The 21,746-nt window shown below is 36.5% G+C and overlaps 1 protein-coding gene across 1 annotated transcript; it reads right to left on the reverse strand.

Annotated features, from left to right (window-relative positions):
- Nucleotides 1-1,487: 1,487 nt before the first annotated feature.
- ISL1 (ISL LIM homeobox 1) lies at nucleotides 1,488-12,794 on the reverse strand. The gene is made up of 6 exons (XM_029577653.1): nucleotides 12,573-12,794; nucleotides 11,559-11,748; nucleotides 7,937-8,196; nucleotides 5,708-5,994; nucleotides 4,338-4,505; nucleotides 1,488-2,848 (listed from the first exon to the last, which is right to left on the reverse strand). The coding sequence occupies exons 1-6, from the start codon at nucleotides 12,598-12,600 to the stop codon at nucleotides 2,732-2,734; spliced, it is 1,050 nt and encodes a 349-aa protein (XP_029433513.1). The 5' UTR covers nucleotides 12,601-12,794; the 3' UTR covers nucleotides 1,488-2,731.
- Between the last annotated feature and the right edge of the window lie 8,952 nt (nucleotides 12,795-21,746).

Raw genomic sequence — 21,746 nt, forward strand, 5'->3', positions numbered from 1 at the left:
GTTTATGTTAACAAATGAGTTATATCAATAGACTTCTTTTTCCTAAAAAAAAAAAAAAAAAGGTAGTACATGTTGCATAAATAATATTCAGCAAATAGGACTCTAGTTAACTTCAGTCCCGTCTACAGCAAATCTCTACACATACCAGTCATTGTTTTATTCGGCAGGTAATAGGGCTATTGCAATGCACGTTTTTCTAATACAGACTTTTTATTTCTTCATTCTATTGTAATTATACGTCCGTATACAAGAGGGCACAATAAAAGACAAAGAGTGTGTGTGTGTGTGTGTGTGTGTGTGTGTGTGTGTGTGTGTGTGTGTGCGCGCGCGCGCGCGCGTGTGTGTGTGTTTGGGGGGGGGGGGGGGGAGAAGAGGTTTCACGACGAAAGAATACATTCCCTTGTGTTAGCAGCATTCAAGAAGTGTTTAGACTAGCTATGTAGACTTTTAAAAAAAGGTCTCAGCAAGCTCCAATTTCCAGCAAAAAAAGGGGGTTATAACCTTCTATGTGGAAATGTAACTATCCCTCTTCAAACAAGGTAAAATAGATTTCTAGTTCATTTCAATGTTTATTTACCATTCAAAATGTTGTACACTTGTGCATATAAAACGAATCCGGTTTCTAACCAGCAGCATGATGAAAGTCATTATAAGCTGATTTATTTTTACTTCAAACGTTTGTATATTGTCAAAATGATTTATGCGCATCCTTTTTTTTTTGGTCTAGAGTAAAAGCGGTATATCCAGGGAGATTAGAGAGGCTCCTTTGTTAGATGGGAAGATTACAGAGAAATCATGTCTTTTTATTTTTGTTAATACCAGTTGCTAAAATTTCAGGAAAGGAATCTTTGGTAGGTAAGGGACTGCTTATGTGCCAGGAAAAAACAATCCTCTTAGACTTTACTTTCAGTTTCTGCACTCACAAGAAAATACGCACAGTTTGGACATTTTCACTACCCTGGCTCGTCGTTTCCCTTCCCCCTCAAATTAAAAACAAAAGGGAAAAAAAGAAGGAAGTGGAGAAAAAAAACACAAACATCGATCTAGAAGTTTCAAAAGCAACACCCCCTTTTAAAGCGTTCCTCCTACAATCAGCAAAAGGCAAACAGTGCAACATAGTTCAATAGCCTGCCTGCAGACACTCAGATAAATAATGGTCATACCTGACTTGCTAAGCAAAATGGCTTGTCTTTAACTGGCGTTTATATTTTAAAAGCAGGCCACTTTAACAGAAGTAATCAAAAAACTTTGGTGTTCCGACCTTCTTCTTTTGGTAAGGTAAAAAAAAACCCATTACATCTCGAGTATAAGGCATAAAGTATACAAAATAAACATTGGAAGGTTTAGGTGCCTTAACCTTACAGTATATTTGGACAAAGTCAGTATATTTACAGAATACAGTTTAATACTGTTTGTTAAGTGTTGAAGTGCCAAATTAACCCCATTGCAAGCCCAACTACTTGCAATAAAGTATGCTCCCACAGGTCTGCTATGATATCCCTATTTGCTCTATTTTTCAGCGGAAGAGGGACTTTGATTATAATGTTCTAGTTTTCAGACATTAGTGAAATACTCCTGAAAATATATTTCTACATATGGCGCTTTTATTTCACATAATATTTAAGAAAAAAGACAGAACACGTAGAATTAGACATATAATTCAAAGACCACGATACAACCTTTTTTCTTCTCTTTTTTTTTTTACTTCAGCAAACAAAAAATAGAGTCAAATGACACATGAAAAGTGGCAAGTCTTCCGACAATAAATAATAAATTACTTTATAATTTTGCAATGCAAAAGCAAACAAAAAGTTTTCTTTTTTTCTCTTTATTTCCAGAGAGAGAGAAAAAAAAAGCAGTCTTTTTAATCAATAACTATACACATCTTTGGGGGAAAACGTTCTTAGACGGACACGTTTCACACACAGTCCCGAGACGCTTGTGGCAAAATAGAGGTATACCATGTTGCAATGCTTTCTAGAGTTGGTTTTGAAAAAAATTCAAAAATCCTTTTAAAGCAATGTTTCCGTTGTCGCTTCTGAGAGAGAAAGAAAGAGAAAGAGAGGGAGAGAGAGAGAGAGAAGGCGAGAGAGGATCTCAAAAATAAAACCAAAGGCCCAGCTACATGCTATAGGACACCTAACTTCAAGCAACCCCATATGAAAAGTCACCTAAAGCATTGCAGACCAATGTAGCTCCAGCTTTCAGTAGGCATCCCTTGAGCAGTTGTCCATAGTGTTTTGTTATTGTCTTTCAGTTAACTTTTCAACCTACTGAAACTCCTGTTTGGCAAGGCAATGATCAGCTGATGTTCAATAAATAAACAGCACCATTCAGATGAGGATGGCTTCTGAAGCCTTTCTATCTCGCTTTAGATCTAGCTGTGCAGAAGGGAATGAACTTTAGTTTTTGAGATCCACGGATATAAATCTAGGTCATTTTTCTTTTTTTTTTCTTTCTTTTTTTTTTTTTTTTTATAAAAGGGTCTTTTCAGTACTCTTCTGATCATTGGATATTGTTTTTTTTTTCCAAATACTACTAAGATCCCATGATTGTCTTCACAGTGTTGCTACCATACCACCTGTTCATTGAAACAGACTTCGTGCCCTGGATGGAGCATTCTTTCCTCTATGCTCAGTTTTGCATTAAATGGGTCGTTAAATACTTTATTTTTGGAGTCCAAGGTTATATTGTTCTACTTTCTCCAACAGGAAATCAGAATCCCTGCTCCTCATGCCTCGATGGGGCTGGCTACCATGCTGTTAGGTGTATCCGGAAGCTGAGAGGACATTGATGCTACTTCACTTCCGGTGGAATTGGAGCCTGGCCCTCCTTCTGAAAAATTAACCTGCGGAAAATATGTCTTCAATTAAAAGCAGAAGAACAAGAAGGGAATGAAAGTAATAGCACACATCTTCATTTCTTTATAATCACTGTAAAAAGCAGAAAACACTGCACTAACATGTCTATTCAATTTTAAATAATTTCATTTCTAAATCTATAACATATCGCTGTCCAGAATGTTATATTGAATTAAGCTGACTGAGAACATATGATGCAAATAACATACAACACTTTTATAAATTTTGATGTAAATGGAAATTGTAACAATGTTTTAGGACTGCAAACACAATGAAGATATGAGATGCCTGCAATCTCTTGTAAAACTGTGCATTTTAGTTTAACCTCAATTTTTGTTATCCATTGCTTTCCACAAAATTGCTAGAGCAAAATCTTCCACCGACATCGGGGCTACATTTCTTCAATAAATAAACCTATCTAAATTCTTTTCATTTATATTCTATTGAGCAAATACAAATGCTTTTGTTTTTTCATTAGTTTTAATAATGTATCAATTTAGGGAATTTACTTTTAGCATGAAATACTTTAACTATAAAATGAATGAGAAGAATGGGAAGATATTTCCCATTCTCTAGGTAATTCATATATATATATATATATATATATATATATATATATATATATATATATTCTCGAATTGACTAGCTGATGGATGTTAATTTTAACCAGCGTAATAATGCAAATGTATGTGAAATCATTATTCTATAATATCTATCACAGTTCCTTACTAGTCAGGCTTAATTTCAATAATCTAGTATATGCCTTAATATCAATCCAATAGTTCTTTTTGTTACTTTTGATTGATGTTATCTGTAAAGGTATGCACGGAAAATATTTTCTTTCTAGCTTGAGGTTTCTTATCATACTTCTTATCTGAAAGGAAATGCTGCCTGTTAAGGTTTGCATTCATCTGAATATCAGGAATGTATTTATCTTCTTGGTCTCTTATCTTACTGCAGTTCATGTACCATTTACACTTTGCAGGTACAGTCAGACTTGGTTAATCCATAACTGTGTAATTTTGTTATCTAGTAATATAAAACACATAGCAGATAAACAATCTTCAGTACTCTAGCATGCAAGGGCGCTGATTTATTAAAGGTCGGTGCTAGTATTTTGCTCGCTGCAAAATTTAGGCCATATTTATCAAACAAAGCCCTTCATTTTGAATGGGAAAAACACTACCAACCTTTAATTAATCAATCCTAAAATATTTTACTTGTCAATCAGTGCATGTCGCTACAAGCATAACATTAATGAGCAGACATATATTACTAAGTATTAAAAGAAGTCTATGGTGCCATTGATCGATAATTGAAAAATAAAGCAGGAAACACTAGACCCCCAGATGATCCAAGTTTCGAGGAGCCACCTATATCAGAGCAGAAGTATTCTGCCCCTTTGTGCATAGGTTTTTCTGGGTTGGTTTTTTTTTTTTTTTTTTAAATATTCAATGCCTGAGAAGTGGCACTTACCAGTTGTTGAAAAGCAGGCTGATCTATGTCACTCTGCAAGGCGAAGTCGCTCAGTACTTTCCAAGGCGGCTGGTAACTTTGCACCTCCACTGGGTTAGCTTGTAAACCACCATCATGTCTCTCGGGACTAGCAGCCACCATAGGGGTTCCTGTCATCCCCTGAATATTCTGTAAACAAGCACAAAAGATGTCCGTGAGCTTTGCTAATTTTACTGCAGCTAGCTGTTGAGTAAACAGTTCCGTTTCTATCTTATCTATAGAGTCATCTTGTATTTAGTTAGTTAATCGTCTGCTTTGAATATGTATCTCTGAATATTGACCGATTTTAGCAGACTGCACGTGTCAGAGGAAGTTCCATCTTCAATTTTCTTTTTCATTTCTTGGCAGATTAATTGTTAAGAAGTCGATGACCAAGTTGAAAATCAAAGGTTACTCGATGTATTTTGTACATTGATTAGTACTTCATGTACATTATTTCTACATTTTGTTTGCTAAAATTAAACGTGACAGATACTGGGGCCTACATTCATCTGTGCTATTTTTTCTGCATGTCACCTGGAAGATAGTTCACTTATGTGTTTATGTGTAGGTAAGTGTGTGTTTTCAACTTTAAAGCAGCATTGTAATTAAATTCTATTGTTTATCAAATAACTTCTAGATCTGCTTTGATGAAGGGTATTTCCCAAGATCACTATAATAATCTCCCATTAATGGTTTGCTTACATTAAAATACCGTTTTGAAAGATCGTTTTAGTCCAGCAGAGAAAAAAATCAGAACTTTTAATTTGTGTACCAGACTTTTCTTCCGAAATGAAATGTTGTAACGCCAGAAACTAGTGCGTAGATGTATATATTGTTTGGTTTTATGTGCATTTTAGCACTGCTCTTTGTGTTTGCGTTTCATGTTGTGCGTGTAATTTCCACAAAGCATAATAAAAGGGAAGTGATTCTGTATCACTGATGTAAGATGCAGTGTTTTGGCTGTAATCGCTAGTGCAGTGACTTTGTACAATGTTACACAAAGCATCCCATCACATACTATAACAGCTCATAACCAAGGGCAAGGTCACAACCCAGAGTAAGACTGTGTTACTACAATATCTGGGGAAACAAATGTGGCTTAAAAAAGACATCTGTTTTTCTGTATAAACACAAGAGCTCTGAAGCCTAGTTTCACTGTGCAGAAAAGCGTTTAAATAAATGTCATGCCACATCGTCTTGTTTAGCAGCTACCTACCTACCTAGACTATAGAATAAAACTCTACCCACAGCCTCAAAAATAAAATAAAAGCATCCACAGGCATCGTCATTATTGCACTGATTTGGGGAGGGGTTTTCCTTTCCTTTTCGTTGTTCCTCTAAACCCTTACCGTTTTGTCGTTGGGCTGTTGCTGCTGAAGCTGCTTCATCATGATGCTCCTTTTTTTGTCCTTGCAGCGCTTGTTTTGAAACCAGACCCTGATGACCCTGGGACTGAGGCCAGTCATTTCCACGAGTTGTTCCTTCATGAGGGCGTCGGGTCTGGGGTTGGCGGCGTAGCAGGTTCTCAAGGTGTGAAGCTGTTTTTCATTAAGGACGGTGCGGACCCGGGTGGTCTTCTCTGGCTGCTTATGGACGTGGGGTCGAAGAGCTGGCTGCCTAGCAGAAATAGGTTCTGCTGTAGGGAAAGTGAGAGAAGGATAGGAGCATTTAGATGTACAGACCTTGGAAGAAGAATATATTGTGAAACAGAACATTCTAAAAAAAAAAAAAAAAACAAACTAAGGAAATAAAACGTGTTATATTATTCTTCTAAGTCATTTTGTGTATATGAAATGATGCGCTCTATAACCCTAACCACTGACTTGATTTAAAGTAGGCTGACTTCTTCTGTGCCCCAGGAAAGTACAATCTTTTTGTAGCCCTTGTTTAGAGTGAAAAGAGTAGTTGTTTAGCTAATTGATCAGTAATACAATGCATTAAGAAACATTTTACAAAGGATGTAAAAGTTATATTTTACAAAGCGTGGCCTCCCAGTTTTACCCCTATGGAAACAGACCCCCCACCCACCCATCACCACCACTGCCACCCCTTCTCCAAACTGCAGATAGCACAGAATGCACACAGTAGAATGACTTAAATAAGCGATTCTGCCCAGACTGCGGCTCTAAAGCCAATATTAAACGAATGAAAATTCATTATTTCCGTAGACTAGTTAAAGGTCAGCATGCCACTGGACGAAAATCTGATATTATCCACAAATATTTGGGCAGCAAACCTCTGTTTTGCACTATCAGGTATCAAATAACTTTAATCAAGATGCACCACTAATATAAATTAATGAAAAAAATGGCATAACTGAATATTCAGTTTACTTGAAAGGTCGTTCCATGAAATCGGTGACGACATAATTAAGATTGTTTCAGAGTAAATTCGAATAATTTATTTTATTACCTCGCTATTCTTCCATTGAATCATGATTAATTATACTTTGTGCAATACATCCAAAGCAGATTGGCTAAAATAAATACTCTTTTTCTACATCAAAACAGATAAAACTAAACAATAAATGTTCTTTAGGTGGTGTATTTTTTTCTTGTGGTCAGAGAAGCAGCTGTTTGCTAAAGATATCGCCACTTTCCAAAGTATATACACGTTTGGTTTACTCAGGTAAATGATATCTTGCAAAGTCTAAAGCTAATTGTGTTTTAAGTGCAGACACACTATTCAGAAGTATGGAAATAATGATCTTTTTGTTGCTTCTGGTATTAGTGTTATCATCTAAAGCCTGGAGGATAAATATGCCCGATCTTCCTACAATTAGCTTTACAAGTGGCCTGGAAAATATGTCTTAGTGCTCTAGTAATTCTGTTTCATAGGAACTTCGAGTGTCATCCTGTGGCTTTAGTTGTCTGACTGAAAGTGTGCTGATTGTAGTTAAGGACCCATATACACAAAATTAACTTGGAAAAGAAACAACCTAAAATCTGTGAGCAAATTAAGGAAAGAGCAAAAAGTTAAGATGAAATTCTCACCAAATCACATAAACTGCTTCAAGAAGGCAGGATCACTTTAAAGGCAATTACTGAAGATTAGCTTGTTGACAGTTTTAAATTTCAGTCTAAGTGCTGGCCTGCAGTTAAAGTCTCTTTCTTGTCCAGAATCCGTTTCACAAAATACATATGCAATTTTGGGGGGAAAAAAAAATCCCTTGTTTTAACTAGTGGAAAGAATTTAATGAAAAGGGGTTTGTATTTTAAAATTAAAATATAAACTAACTCGCCTTTAACACGTTCCCAGTTGCTTTGGAAAACTCGGGGCTCTATCAAATATATCATCTTTCCCTGTTCCCACATGCACTGGCCACTGATCACCTCCAGGGCCAGGCACTGTCCTTTGTCAGCACCACCCAAGCACGCAAATGCCTGCTCCCAACGACCAGGGAGTAAGTTTTCTCTCTCTAATTTCTTTTGTATTCCTGCTTCCCCCCCACCCCCAACCCGCCCGCCCCCGCCTTTCCTAGTGCGCTGCTGCTGCTCCTTGCCTGCAGATGCAATTTTGTTTTGTTCCTGCTTCTTCTGGCAGGCTGCTCCCGTAATGCGATCCGGCTGGAGAAGTACCTGCCATCTGCAGAGGTCTGGCAGGGTGCAGGGGGCTGAGCGGGTCGGCCGCCCCCAGGCTGGCCCTCTCCACCACGTCGTGGTCGGCCCTGCAGAAGAGGCCGTCCTCCCGCAGCGCGAACTCGTCCCCGGGGATGAGCTGGCGGCTGCAGGCCACGCAGCGGAAGCACTCGATGTGGTACACCTTGGAGCGGGCCCGCATCACGAAGTCGTTCTTGCTGAAGCCAATGTTGCACTTGGCGCACTTGATCCCGTACAACCTGGCCAGCACGGGCCGCCCGAGGAAGGGGAAAAGACAAAAGAGAAGATATGAGAACCACGTCACCCCTAGAGAAAAACACACACACACACACACACACAAACAAAAAGTAGAAGAAAAAAAAAAAAAAAAGCAAGCTTCGGTTCTATATCGTAACCGAGTCTCACACATTGCCAGGAGCAGGAAAATAACGATAGGAATTTGATACCCCTTCTTCCACCCTCCCTTCACAAAAATACACATCAACAGCTATCCAGCTTGAAGGATGGGAGGGGGGGGGGGGGGAGGGAAAGTATGAAGGGACTATGAGAAATCGAGTTACTTCTCCCGCCTCCAAAAGTGGTTCAATTATATGCGAGTTTCACGCATGTTAATTCCACTCACTCCTTGTATATCAGTAGCAAAGAAAGCGTAGACATGATTAAATGTTTCCTCGCCTAACCTTGCCTCTCTCTTCCTCCTCTCAACAAGCCCCACAACCAAACAAATACAGAAAAATCCCAAACAGCCAGGACAGGAATAGGAAATATAGGCAAAAGTGATTCCCTCCCATGTGATGTAAAATTCAAGCAGAAATTTCAACGCTGGAAGAGCTTAAGAGCGGCCGCAGGGAATGGAAAGGGACTAGTGCTTCCCAAAGCGCACCTTCACTTCCAGCCAGCAAAGCAACCAGCATAATTATCTAGAATCACTTGTCGCTCAGAAAAGCACTTCGGCTGTATATCGTGTCGTGTCCTATTCTCTTTTTGAATAATTATTTATTTCTCACCTGTAGTTTTACAGACAGAGAGGGAGAAAATGAAAATAATAATACAAAATGTCAAGGGCCCCAAAAATACAGATCCACACCTCTCTAGAAAGGACAATTTTAAATGTTGAAAAAATGCCTTGAGCTCCACCCCGCCATAACAAGAAAATATCACATGCTGAACGTGTAATTGTGATTCTTAGGCAGATGGCCGATCTAGGCAAGTTTCTTCAGACAATTTTGGTAGGTCGCATAATGTGAGACTGGGGCTCGAAGAGAACCAAGGAGCCTGCCTCATAGGCTCAACTTTCACGAAATGTGGGGAGCTTACTAAATCTGTTTTTAAAAATGAAATATTCACACACACACACACACACACACACACACACACACACACACAATATGTAAAGTATAGACTGAATAGGATGACAGCCATTACTGCCATTTTAACAGATTGCGACCTATGAAGTCTATTTCCCTCTTTAGCATTAAGTCCTAGCAGCTGGCTGCAGCCACCTACGCTGTTTGTTTTTCCAACTAAATGTGTGAATTCTACTACAATAATGTAGAGTTCTAGTAGTTGTAATTCTAACATTTGTTGTTTTTTCCCCCTAAGGTCTATTGGCCCGTTTTGCTAGTATTTTATAGTCTCTCAGCTAAATATGTTCCTTATATTGAAAGTCTCTGACAACGTGTTTCCTCTCCACTTTTCCATGTATTAAGTTAACAAAAAAACAAAACAAAACAACAACAAACCCCCCCCCCCCCCCCCCCACTTTGCTAAATCAAAACCAAAGAATTTTCTATATGGCGTTCCCTCTAAGGCAAGATTTCAAAAGCAATGTAAATGTATATAGATAAGAGAACATATGCACACACATCTCTGTGCAGTCCTATTAAGATATATATTTTTTTGTTGCACCAACACAGAAATATTTAAGTGAATTTATATCTTACGGTTTGCATAAGGTATATATTTAGTTACTGTAAAATCAAATGACCATACAACTATGAACTAGCCCATCATGATAATATACATAACATCTGCCTTCAACAAATAGTACTGTATGTATAGAAGCAGACATATACATGTTAAATATATGTGCATATGCATATAGCATTAATATTATGCATACAGAAATATGATATTGCTCTTCAGCATGATTATGTATAATAATAATTATTATTATTATTTCTCATCCTACCAGAGGTACTTGCAAATGTATCAACATGGGATTCCAAATTCGTGATATCTGAAAACCAAAGAAGCTGGAAAAACTACAGCATTTTCCTTTCATTTGGAAAATAGAATATTCCCCAACATTTTACACAACTTTTATCTCAGGGTGCTTGCTTTTTTAATAATGAAAATTTGAATAATGAAAATTGCTACAAAAACAAATATTTGATGTTTGTTTATCCTGTTTAACTAAATAACTACAGAATCGTATCCGAAATATATTAAACGCTGTCTTTAAAACTGGAGACGCATGTGTGGTACATTTGCAGAACTGCACTGCACAGAAAAGGTAATACATAGTACAAATATAATTTCAAATAGTTTTCAGAAATATTGATATCTACGGTTTAAACGAAGTGTTTGAAATATGATAGGGATAGTAAAGTAAAAATGTTTAAACAACAATTATAACTTATTGGATGTTTACAAAACACCTAAAATATACAATTTTGGCCGTGTCCCAGTTACAATAAAATACACAAAAACAAGCTGAACAGATACAAGTTACGTTTTGGAATGGATAAACATGGTATTATTAACACATCCAGAGTTCTGCTTTGGTTTTAGGAGTGTCAGAATTGGCAACTCTCACATTTTATCAGTTACCAGATTTTAATGTGAGGAAGGAAGCAGTTCCATTATCTAAATATACCAATTGTTCGTGGCCAGATGATGGGCAATTTGATCTGCTCTGTCTAATTCATCAGCACAGATAAGATAAGAATGAAAGGACAGTCAGATATCACCAAGGGGTTAATATTTAAAAAGATTAAATGTCAGTAATTTTAGCAAAGAAATATTTACCTGGTTTTATTCCATCTGAACAAAAAGATAATTTACATTAATTATCAATTCATTCATCTTGTTAAGAAATTTTTTTATAAAAGGCTGATTTGCATTTTTGGCTTAAGTTTTTATATTTGAACTGTATTTATGACCTGCGGGAATCTGTTGCTTTTTATGTCTAATAAAACACAAGAATATGTACCATAGGGCTGCATTTGACCTTTTCTAATTTAAACCATGCAGTTCCTTCCACCTGACCATATCATCTTACATTTTATTTAAGATTTATTATCATGAATTCAAAATGATTCTACAGTACCTATATTTAGTCTAGGCGTTTCCTAGCCATTGACTGCCAGCACACGTGAAATTGTTTTTCAGATATGCCCTGGGTTCTGGTTTTGCATTTATGGAATAAACTTAAGGATAAGGATAAGTTTCCCCACACTTGTGCGATCCACTTAGCCCCCCCACAAAAAAAAAAAAAAAAAAAAAAAAAGATCGTAGTGTGAAATACAAAAACCGCACACAAAGCAACACATCACACGAAAGGTCTGGAGAGAAGGAAAGAGTAGAGGAAGTAGCGTACCTGATATAGTCTCTTTTACAGTAGGTTTTACCGTCCCTAACAAAGCACGTACAGGTCTCATCCAAATACTGATTACACTCTGCACATTTCAAACACGCCGCATGCCATTCCAAATCCGGAGAAACCCGCAGAATATACTGATCGTGAATTTGATTGCCGCAACCAACACATAGGGAAATCAGACGTTTTTCTGAAATGAAAATAAATACATGATTGACTAATCGTTTACTCTCCTACAGAGATAAACACACTTTTAGTGTCGTTTCCTTATAGGGCGTGCTCTGAGAGGCTGCATTTTTTTAAGAAGAGGGAAAAAAAAAAGAGTATCACACTTTTAGATGGTAATTGAAGTGTGCCATCAAACCCCTGACTCATTTAGAAAGGAGGCGGAACAGAGGTAAAATGCTAATTTGAACAGTGTTCCTTGCGAACGTTTTAAATTTTTTTTTCAAGTCTAGCACACCATCAAAACTGGGGAGGGGGAGGGGAGTTGTATATTTCATTTGCCACAATGTTTGGCAGTCTCCTAGAGAAATGCCAGGAAAATAAATACGAGTCTTTGAATACAAAAACGCTAATTGAGTGCATGGCCGTTTCTTTGCACCGAGCTCTCGTATTTAGACCAGATCTAGAAACTGGGATCACGAGCAAACCTCATTTCAGTTGTCACTTGCTCCCCTTTTCACATATCAGGATTTCCCTCAAGAGTAAAATCAGATGCTTTAAAGCAAACCTGCACGGATACTAAAGCATCACCCCCAGGACAACCAAGAGGACTGAGTACAAAGACAGTGCTTGTAAACTTGAAAAGAGCTAATTTTGCCAAGAGGGCTAAGGACACTGAAACACACAAGACACAATCATGTTCTGAATGCTTAAAACACAGCGAGCATGCATCGTGGCAACGACTCCCTCTCTCGAAGGAAAAGGATGGATCAGGAAAGCAAGCTAGCTCATTTGCAAGACACGGCACAATAGCACATGGATTGAAAGAAGGTAAAAATTGCGGCTTACTTTTTGGAGGGTCTCCCATATCTCCCATATCTGTAAGAGGGTGTAATGTCCACAGTGAAATGGTGTACGGTGGTTTTAGCCCCTAGAGCAGGTCTGGCTGCTGTTTAACGTGAGGGGAATACAGTGAAGGCTGCAGGGGTGAGAGGCGCTGCTGTGCTGCACTCTTGCTGATCAGTCCAGTTTTGTCAATGTGGGGAAGTGGAAGAGGCGCTGCAGTGTCGGACTCGGTACAGATCGGGCACTCTCTTCCTTATCTCTTACTCAAACTTCTCTGCTCCAAGTCAGCTCAATCTCCATTGGTCTGACGTAAAGCGCGGCGACGTCAGGGCTGCTCCGAGCTGATTGGCCGAGCCAGCACAGAGCAGCTGTTCTTATTATCACATTTCAAGCCCTGTAGGTTCTGTACAGCCACGATGCAATCCACAGTCCTCAGTTCTCGGAGAGATTCACATGTAACTTTCCCCCCCTCAGTACCCATTTGTATTTGCTTTTTACTTTTCTTGATGACCTTTTCCTTCTCTTTTCCACTCTGCCGATCTTTGGTTTTACTGTCTGGCCTTTGATTTTACTGCGTTTTTAGTAGATAATGTTACCGTTGTGCATGTTCCATGGGTTTGTTACAGGAAATATTTTTTGTTTCCAAACCTATGCATTGGCTTTTTTTTTTTTTTTTTTTAGTTTAAATCACCTTATATGGAGGATACCTACTTCTGAATTTTTAAACATGTCTTATTTAGCATGTATTAATTCTTTCCGCAAGGATACATTGAGAGATGCTCAGTTATAGATAAAGAGCAGTTATATTACGCCGCTTTTATTTCATGTAATGACACGTTTCTAGCTCTGTTTCATTTTAATCAGTGACAATTTTTTTTTATTTAATTGCTGTTAAAATCAGTATCAACAAAACATAATTATCTCGCCCTTTAATTTGAACCTCAGACTTAGATTCCATGTTTGCTATTTTTACAGTACGATAGCGTAGAGTTAAAACATTAGCAAAGGTGTGAGTTGGTTATAATATTTTGGGTATTTGAAAATTATCAGCTTTATGACTATACACGTAAAGTAGATAGTAATGTATCCATCACTGAGTATGTATTCACATATGTAACTGCATGTTACTAGTTTTCACCAGGTATATATCTAGTAAATTATTATTTTAATGCACTTTCTGGTCTGATTTTTTTTTTTATTATTTCTAAGTGATGCATAGCACGGATTAGATCATCCTATATTTCCGATTTACGCGTTTCATAGAGAATGATAGTGACCGCTTTAGAATCGGTTTCCCCTAAGAATTTGACAGTCGGTAATTAACTGTTTCAAAAGCAGAACGACACAAAGCTGTTAATGAGATATCAAGTGCTGAATATATTTAGGGTAAATACGAAAACAAAACGTTTTTTTTCCCTCTGCCTATCTATATATCATTCTTAGAATCTTTTCTATTACATTGTAGGGGTCTCAAAGCCTCTTTCTGTGACTAAAGTAGTCTAAAATATCATATATATGTTACGATTGTTTTACGGATTATCTTTTATTTCTAGCCAATGTTTGTCAAAATAAAAAAAGAAAGTTCCCACTAAAAACTGCTGATAAGACACGAATATAACCCTATGTTATATAACAAATTATTCTAGTAACATGCAAATATATGACTAATCCTAAGAGTGATACTTTTCGTATCGCTATGGAAACAATTGTTTCTGCACGGTTTATGTACAATGTCATTGAAACATAATTTGTAAAAATGAAAACATATAGTATTCCAGTTTATTTACAAGCGAAGGAGCCGTTGTAGAAAATCGCCATTATACAATATTTTTGCTTGATAGTGCTATGAGTTCTGAAGGTAAAGTTGTGGGCTTTTTAATGGAAAATCTTCACTAAATAAAAATACAATATAGTAGAAGCCATAGAAGGCCTCAGCCTAGGCACCTCTTTGAACACAATAAGGTATATATTTTTTCACACTGCAGTGTTTAACTTTGGCAACCAAAAAAAGGAAAGAAAAAAGAAAAAAACAATTAGGAAGAATTATTGCTGATGGCAGCAAGTCCAAATAGACTAGGTGGCACGTAGCTGATGTAAACCTTTAGTAATGAGCAATTTCACAGTAATAGACCAAAACAATGTGCTTTTAGTGTTGTCACAGCCGCCTTCCCCCATGTTGTAAACAAAGATTCGTAATAAGCCGTTAATGAGCAGACGTACAAAAACATTTCCATACCGAAAAATTAAGCATCCGATCGTAGGATATATTCTGTGCCGGGGTGAACCTCTGGACACACTGAATATTCGACTGGATTCATTTAATATACCCGAGTGTGATAACACATGCTAGAAAATGTTGTCAGGACATTTTTTAAATGTCTACCTCATATGGCTAAAACGGCATGGATTATAAGACCTCAATCAAAAAACCGCTAACACCTTAATTTGATAACCTTTAAGTTCAGATTTTGTGTCATCATTGATTTATTTTCCTCTTCAAACGCGTCTCTGTCTACGTCCTTAGAGCTTATCCATCACTATATTTGTGAAAAATATGCTTAAAATTGTGAATGTTGAAGCATAAATCAAGCAATGATTAACAATTTAGACAGTATATTTTAATTCTTGGTCACAAGAGCGACCTCTTGTGTCCTAAAATAGAATTCAGTCATCAAATGTCACATGTAGATACATATTTTGACCTTTGTGTATGCTGCACAAGGCCAGTAATAACTCTATCATGAACACGATTAAGAACAAAAGGTAAAAAAAAAAAAAAACACCCCCAAAACGGTTTACATTCACTATCCTAAGATATGTTACTACTAAAATGCAAATATATTCTATATAATCCAGATATATAAGGTTGGTAGTTTACTTTAGCATTCATTCTTGCTATTAAGAAAACGTAGTTTCCTTTTCAGTTTATTTTATGCTCTTTTTACTGCGTTCTGTACATTGCGCTAATATGTTGCTCCTTATAAAGTATAGAAACATGAGCTCTTTCTTTCTTTTTTTTTTTTAATAGAATTGTACTCCTTACTTTTTGCTATTACATTTCTATTAAATAATGGAATTGGTTGCCAGTGCTGTTTTATTTTAAATCCACTCTCTTGACTTTCAGTTTCTGACAGACGTGATTGCATTTTTCAGCTCGATCTCTGAGAAATGATGTTAAATAAGAGGGAGAGAGACCTGTCTCCGCCCCAGCCAGCCGGGATTGGGAAAAAGGAAAAGAGGGCTTGGAGCAGGCTTTTTGCTGATTTGCGTACTGTGTATTCCATTCGCGTTCTGGGGAGGGCGAAGCTCTGTATTTAGCTGGAATCGGAATCGAGTTTAAGGCAGTGAAATAATGTGCAGGACTGCGACTGCCTGTTTCAATGAGTAAGGCATTTTAGAGAGAGAGGGAGAAAAGAGAGCGAGAGAGAAGGACTCGTATTTTAAACCGATATACACGTGACGGGAAGACAAAAAACAGCATGCGTATATGTTTTCCGGAGAACTCTACAAATATCTGTTAATTCTTTTATTTTCATCCCGTTTTTTTTTTTTAATCTTTCTCTTTTATCAAGTATATGGCTAGCCATACCTCGCGGAAGCTAGATGAGATTAACTCTTTGCTTTCCAACAGTTTTCACAGCACTGGATTATATCAACACATACATAGAGCATTAGAAAGTTTAGAGGAAAAAGTAGTAGGTAATAACTATGCAAGAAAACAAAATCTATTATGAAAGTGTGAGAGACTCACTGGGAAGTGAAAGCGCTATTAATATTAGGAATGACCTCGGCATACACTTAACAACTGTAAATTTAAACTTCATGATATGCATGAAAAAGAAATGACATTAGAAGTTAAAATAATAGCTTATTTTAACAATATAAATGCTATTTTTATAAAACTAACAAAATCAAGAAGCGAAAAATTGAAGTGCATGCAGAAAATATTTATGCACATCTAAGTTATTTTATCTCGCAATTTGATGCTTCAGCAGAATTCATTTAATCTATTAATATATTCCAGGATCTGTGCATTTAGATTTGAGTTACATATATGTATATTGTGTAGTTTATATTCGTCAAACTAACATTTAGGTGCAATTAAAGAAATCTACAAAACTTCACAAACTGGTGTAGATTATGCGTATAAACTATTTTTACTTTTTGGTAAACCAGTGATTAAAGATTACTGTAAAAGACATATGACAGGATCTGTGAAAGTTCAGGAAGTCTGGGAAAGCAAATTTTAATCACATCGGGAAAGAGGCATGTAAATCAGCTGCAAGCCAATAAAATGTGCTGAGAAGAGGTTTCTGTGATATTGAAATACAAAACAATACACTGGAGAAATCAATCATGAAATTTATTAGATTCTCAGGAGAATATAGCCGGATTCTCAAGAGGTGTGCGATCTTTAATCTTGGAGACCTGACTGCTGAATGTTCAGAAGAAATGTACCGTATCAGCACTAAATCTATCAAAACAAAGAGAGACTGTCAGAGGCGTCCTGCCACCCCCTCCCCCCAGCCGGTGCCTTAATAATACAACACTGTACGCTTTATTAAATCGCACTACCACTTAAAGAAGCTACATCCTCCTTCTGCTGCAACCGTATCTGACAGCATTAAATCTAGCACGTAAACGAGAGGCTCAGTCAGCCCAAGGCAGAAAAATGGGGACTCTCTCAGCAGAAATACAAACATCGAAGAAGATAACATTTACTCCCTGGATGGTTTGGGTAAAGAAACTTGCCGGACACGGCTGAAGTCACATGTTCAAAATAAAGACGCAGAGCTTCAGAATCTGTGGTTGCACCAGGACAGATGCAATCTGCTGCACTCTTCCCAAAACGACTTAAGTTCTAGTTAACCCGAGTACTTGGCAGTATAGGGAATTTTATTTGATCTGCAACTTTCTCTCTGTTTTCCCAACCCTTTAAAATTAGGAAGCTTAGAAATAGATGGTATAGTACGTATTATTATTATTATTATTTTAACTAAACAATTTGTTTTGTCTTAACTGTACACTGATAGAGATAGGGTCTAATGCCCCCAACCACCTTCAGAAAAAACAAAAACAAAAGAATAATTTCCTACTGTATAGTTGCGGGCATCAGACAGACACAGTCATATTAAAGTACCTGGTCTACCAATGTCTGGAAGATATTCTGAACCCGCAGAAAAGATGATCTGAAGTCAAGACCTCTGAAGTGGAAACAGGAAAACGAGTCCAAAGCATTAGTGACCGTCCAGTCCAACCTGAAATTGTAGAAACACATTTTATAAGAATTTTCCTTGAAAAATCAATAAGCATAAAAAACATGTAACTGGCAAGCTTTAAATCCTGTTTATATTAAGTAAAGCTGTGTCTTCTAACCCCCCTCCCCTCCCATTTACTCTTGAAGGGGGTAATAGGGTTCAACTAAACCGGTAATGATTTTAATTCTGTACCAAATCTAATCTTAAGTAAAACAAGTTTTTTAAAGAATGCACATATATTCCTAAACGTTTGCAAAATGAAGGTAGTCTCAAAAGTTGATGGAATGACTTTTTATCCCTGACTTTTATATTCCAGATATAGTCCTAGTATTTGGTGAAATTAGATAGATAGACATGAGTGAGAGAGAGAAAGAGAGAAAGAGAGAGAGAGAGAGAGAGAGAGAGAGAGAGAGAAAAACTAGATTTGTCATTTTCCTGTTGTGGCAGATTGCTTATATTTTCTATTTTTTTTTATACAAAACAATTTATTTTATTTCTAGCTGATATAATTTCAATTAAAACAACTGAAGTCAATTTTAGAATCATAATCACAACACTAGATGACTTTTATTAATTAACCAGGGTTTAGATCATAAACATATTGAGTGTTTCTTCAATAAAGTAGGTCATTGACAATGTCTTCTTTTTCCTCATTTTTTTTTTAATATAAACATAGAATGAGAGACAGCATTTGAGTTTTGAAAAACAGGATTATAAATAACTCAAAGAAGATATAAGACCAGAGAAAATCCTGCTGCAGTTTTCTAGAAGCCCTGGGAATAAACCACTATCTAAACTAATGGTTAATATAGGTGAATTACACTGGAAGGAAGCTGTCTCACACTGCTGTCTGAATATTCCATACTCTATGCAAAACTATTTATGCAAAACTGTTTTCACCAGATATACATGCAAAATGAGATGCCCTGGTGTACTTTTATTGATATTGAAATTGCTCTTAAAAGTTGAAATGGATTTTCAAGATGCAAAGCATTTGACTTTTTTTCCCCAAAACCTGTTCTGGTGATCAATGCAACATTAATCTTTGATTTTGTCTAAAATCATCTTAATATATTAAATATTTGGGGGGGGGGGGGGGGTTTAACATTTCAAATGACTTAGACACAATTTATGACCTTAATATTCTTCCTGCTATTAAGACCTTGGAAAAACTTTTAATGAGTCTGCAAAATCTTTCATTCTCACCCATAGGGTGAATGCAGCAAATTAAAATGATATTATCTAAATTGATTTATTTATTACAATTGCTACTATTGGTAATATGTAAGACTGATATACACAGAATTAATTAGGTCTAAGTTTATTTGGAAAAGAAAAAAAACTAGGCTTCCAATGAAAACTAACATTGCCTTATAGTGAGGGAGGCCTAGATGTTTCCAATCTCAGAAAATATAAAATAAGCGTGTCTGATGTCAAATAGTGAGTCCTTTGTCTCATAGTTATATTATTCATGCAAAAGTAAATTATCTTCTGGATTTAATAATAATAAAAAAAATATTGATTAAGTCAGATGGGTTTGGTTTACAGCACAGAAAATGGAGGGATTGCTTCTTAGCTATTCAATTTTCCTACTTCTGCATGGTAATATTGAATTTCAGCCAGGCTTTTCCAACAAAATATTTAGTAAATGGAGAAATTGGACTGATATTAGTGAAATATTTTTCTTTGCTAATGGAGAAATTATTTGTACATTTCAAGATTCAAAAGTAAATTTGGTTTAGAAAATTGTGAATTGTTTTGCCTCTCTATAAGTTAGACATTTAAATTCAGTTTTGGGGATTACAAAAATGCATTTGTATTCAACTCCTTTGACCAATCCTTTATGCTCCCTTGTTCAAAAGGACTGACTGTTCCTACAACTTGCAATCTATTGTCTAACTTACAGTCATAATCTTGGATAAACTTGCAGTTAAATAGCAGGTTGATGCAGATACTGAAGTAGTGACCCATATGTTGGATTGGGGTTTTGCTAAAATGAAAATTTTGACTGAGAATATAGCCTTGAGAGAGATACAATTTAAGATTATGCACAGAATATATATATACCCTATATTCAAGCATTTAAAGTGGACATAACCAATTCTGATAAATGCCCCAAATACTTAAATAATAAGGGCACTTAGATCCAATGTATTTGGATATGGACTACAATATTGGAGTTTTGGGATTACAGTATACGATTCATGGTTAATTTTAAATGAATACCAGATACTATTTTTCCTAAGGAAAACTATATTAACCTTTTCCCTCAGAAAAATCTTCTAATAAATAGCAAATGTATATTGTGCAAGTGGCTAGATGATATAGCTCCTGATCAAATAATGTGGAGAAAACATACACTACACCAGATGATAATGGAACATTAGTATGGGTAACATAGCAAACCACAGCATTGGGGACATTTCTGCAACTATAGCAACCTTACATTAATAATATACCAAATAATTCCCAGAATATCATTTTTAATATTTATCCAATAAAAGATAAAATAAGCTAAAACTTTGGATTTAGTAATTCATAGTGGTAGTTTATAATTTATTTTTTTTTATCAATTTTGCCTTTTTGTGGATGATACCAAAATATGCAACAGATTAGATGCCCCAGAAGATGTGGACAACCTGAGGAGGGATCTAGTGAAGCACAAGAAATGGTCTAGATCATGGCTGCTAAGATTTAATGCTAATAATGCAAGGAAAACCAATTAGGTTGAAAAAACCCAAGGGAGTGATATAGTATAGGGGTGAAGATCTGTGCACAAAACATGATCAGGATCTGTGGGTGATCATATCTGATAACATTAAGGGGGAAAAACAGGCAAATATGGTGAGAGTAAAATCCAGAAGGATGCTTGGGTGCATATGAAGAGGAATAGCCAGCAGGAAAACTGAGGTGATATTGTTTTTGTGTAAGTCTCTGGTGAGACTTTATTTGGAGTATTGTGTACAGTTCTAGAGTTCATACCTTGAAAAGGATATAAAAGGAGATGGAGTAGTTCCACAGAGAAACTACTAAAATAGTCATGTCAATGGTTTTCATTATAAAGCATATGGTGATAGCCTTAAAGGTCTAAACATGTATACCTAGACAAAAAATAGAGATATTTAAATGCCTCCTAGGATTAAATGCACAGGAGACAGGTTTCTATTAACAGAAAGGTGGGATCTTGAATGAGGAGTCATACAATGAGGGGGAAAGGGGGTAAAATAAAGAATAATCTAAAGAAAAGAGAAAGGGTGTGGATGTAGTTTCTCTTTGAAAATGAGCTTGCAGGCTAGTGGGTATTTTGAACATTGCCACCAATATCCCATTTCACCTTCGATTGTGATTCCACGCCCCCACCTCCTAAGAATTCAGAAGCCAGGCACATCTTTAAAGATAGATAAATTCTGTAAGAGCAATTTTCTAGTAGGATTTACTCTAATGAAGAAACTCAGAAAGTTAGTGAAACAAAGGGACAAATACCCTTTATGCAAAGTTACCAGTGAGAAACTGCAGGTTTTGGGCTTATATATGGATCACTGGCCTTTAAATGGTGCTGGCAAGATGTAGAATAATACATATGATGCCATTGCACTGCTCCATTGAAATCAACTGTAGAAGTTTGCCATGGAAATTTACCATCAGAGATTCATAGCGTCTTTTAAGGAATAACACACTAGCTATGCACTTTTTGTAATATGCATCTCCTATGCAATGCATCATAAAAGAAAAGCTGGAAAGCAGCATACACCTTCAAAGATTTAAACTAAGCCTAAAAATTAATGCATTTTCAAAAGATACTAAATGGAAGCTGAGACATTCTGAGCACCATTGGCGAACAGCGAAGTTACCCATAGAAACATATAAATCTCTTTTGGCTGGCTATCAGTCAGTGATTTTCAGATTAAAAAAAGGTCCA

Source organism: Rhinatrema bivittatum, chromosome 1 (genome assembly GCF_901001135.1).
Source record: "Rhinatrema bivittatum chromosome 1, aRhiBiv1.1, whole genome shotgun sequence".
In the NCBI taxonomy this organism is placed as follows: Eukaryota; Metazoa; Chordata; class Amphibia; order Gymnophiona; family Rhinatrematidae; genus Rhinatrema; species Rhinatrema bivittatum.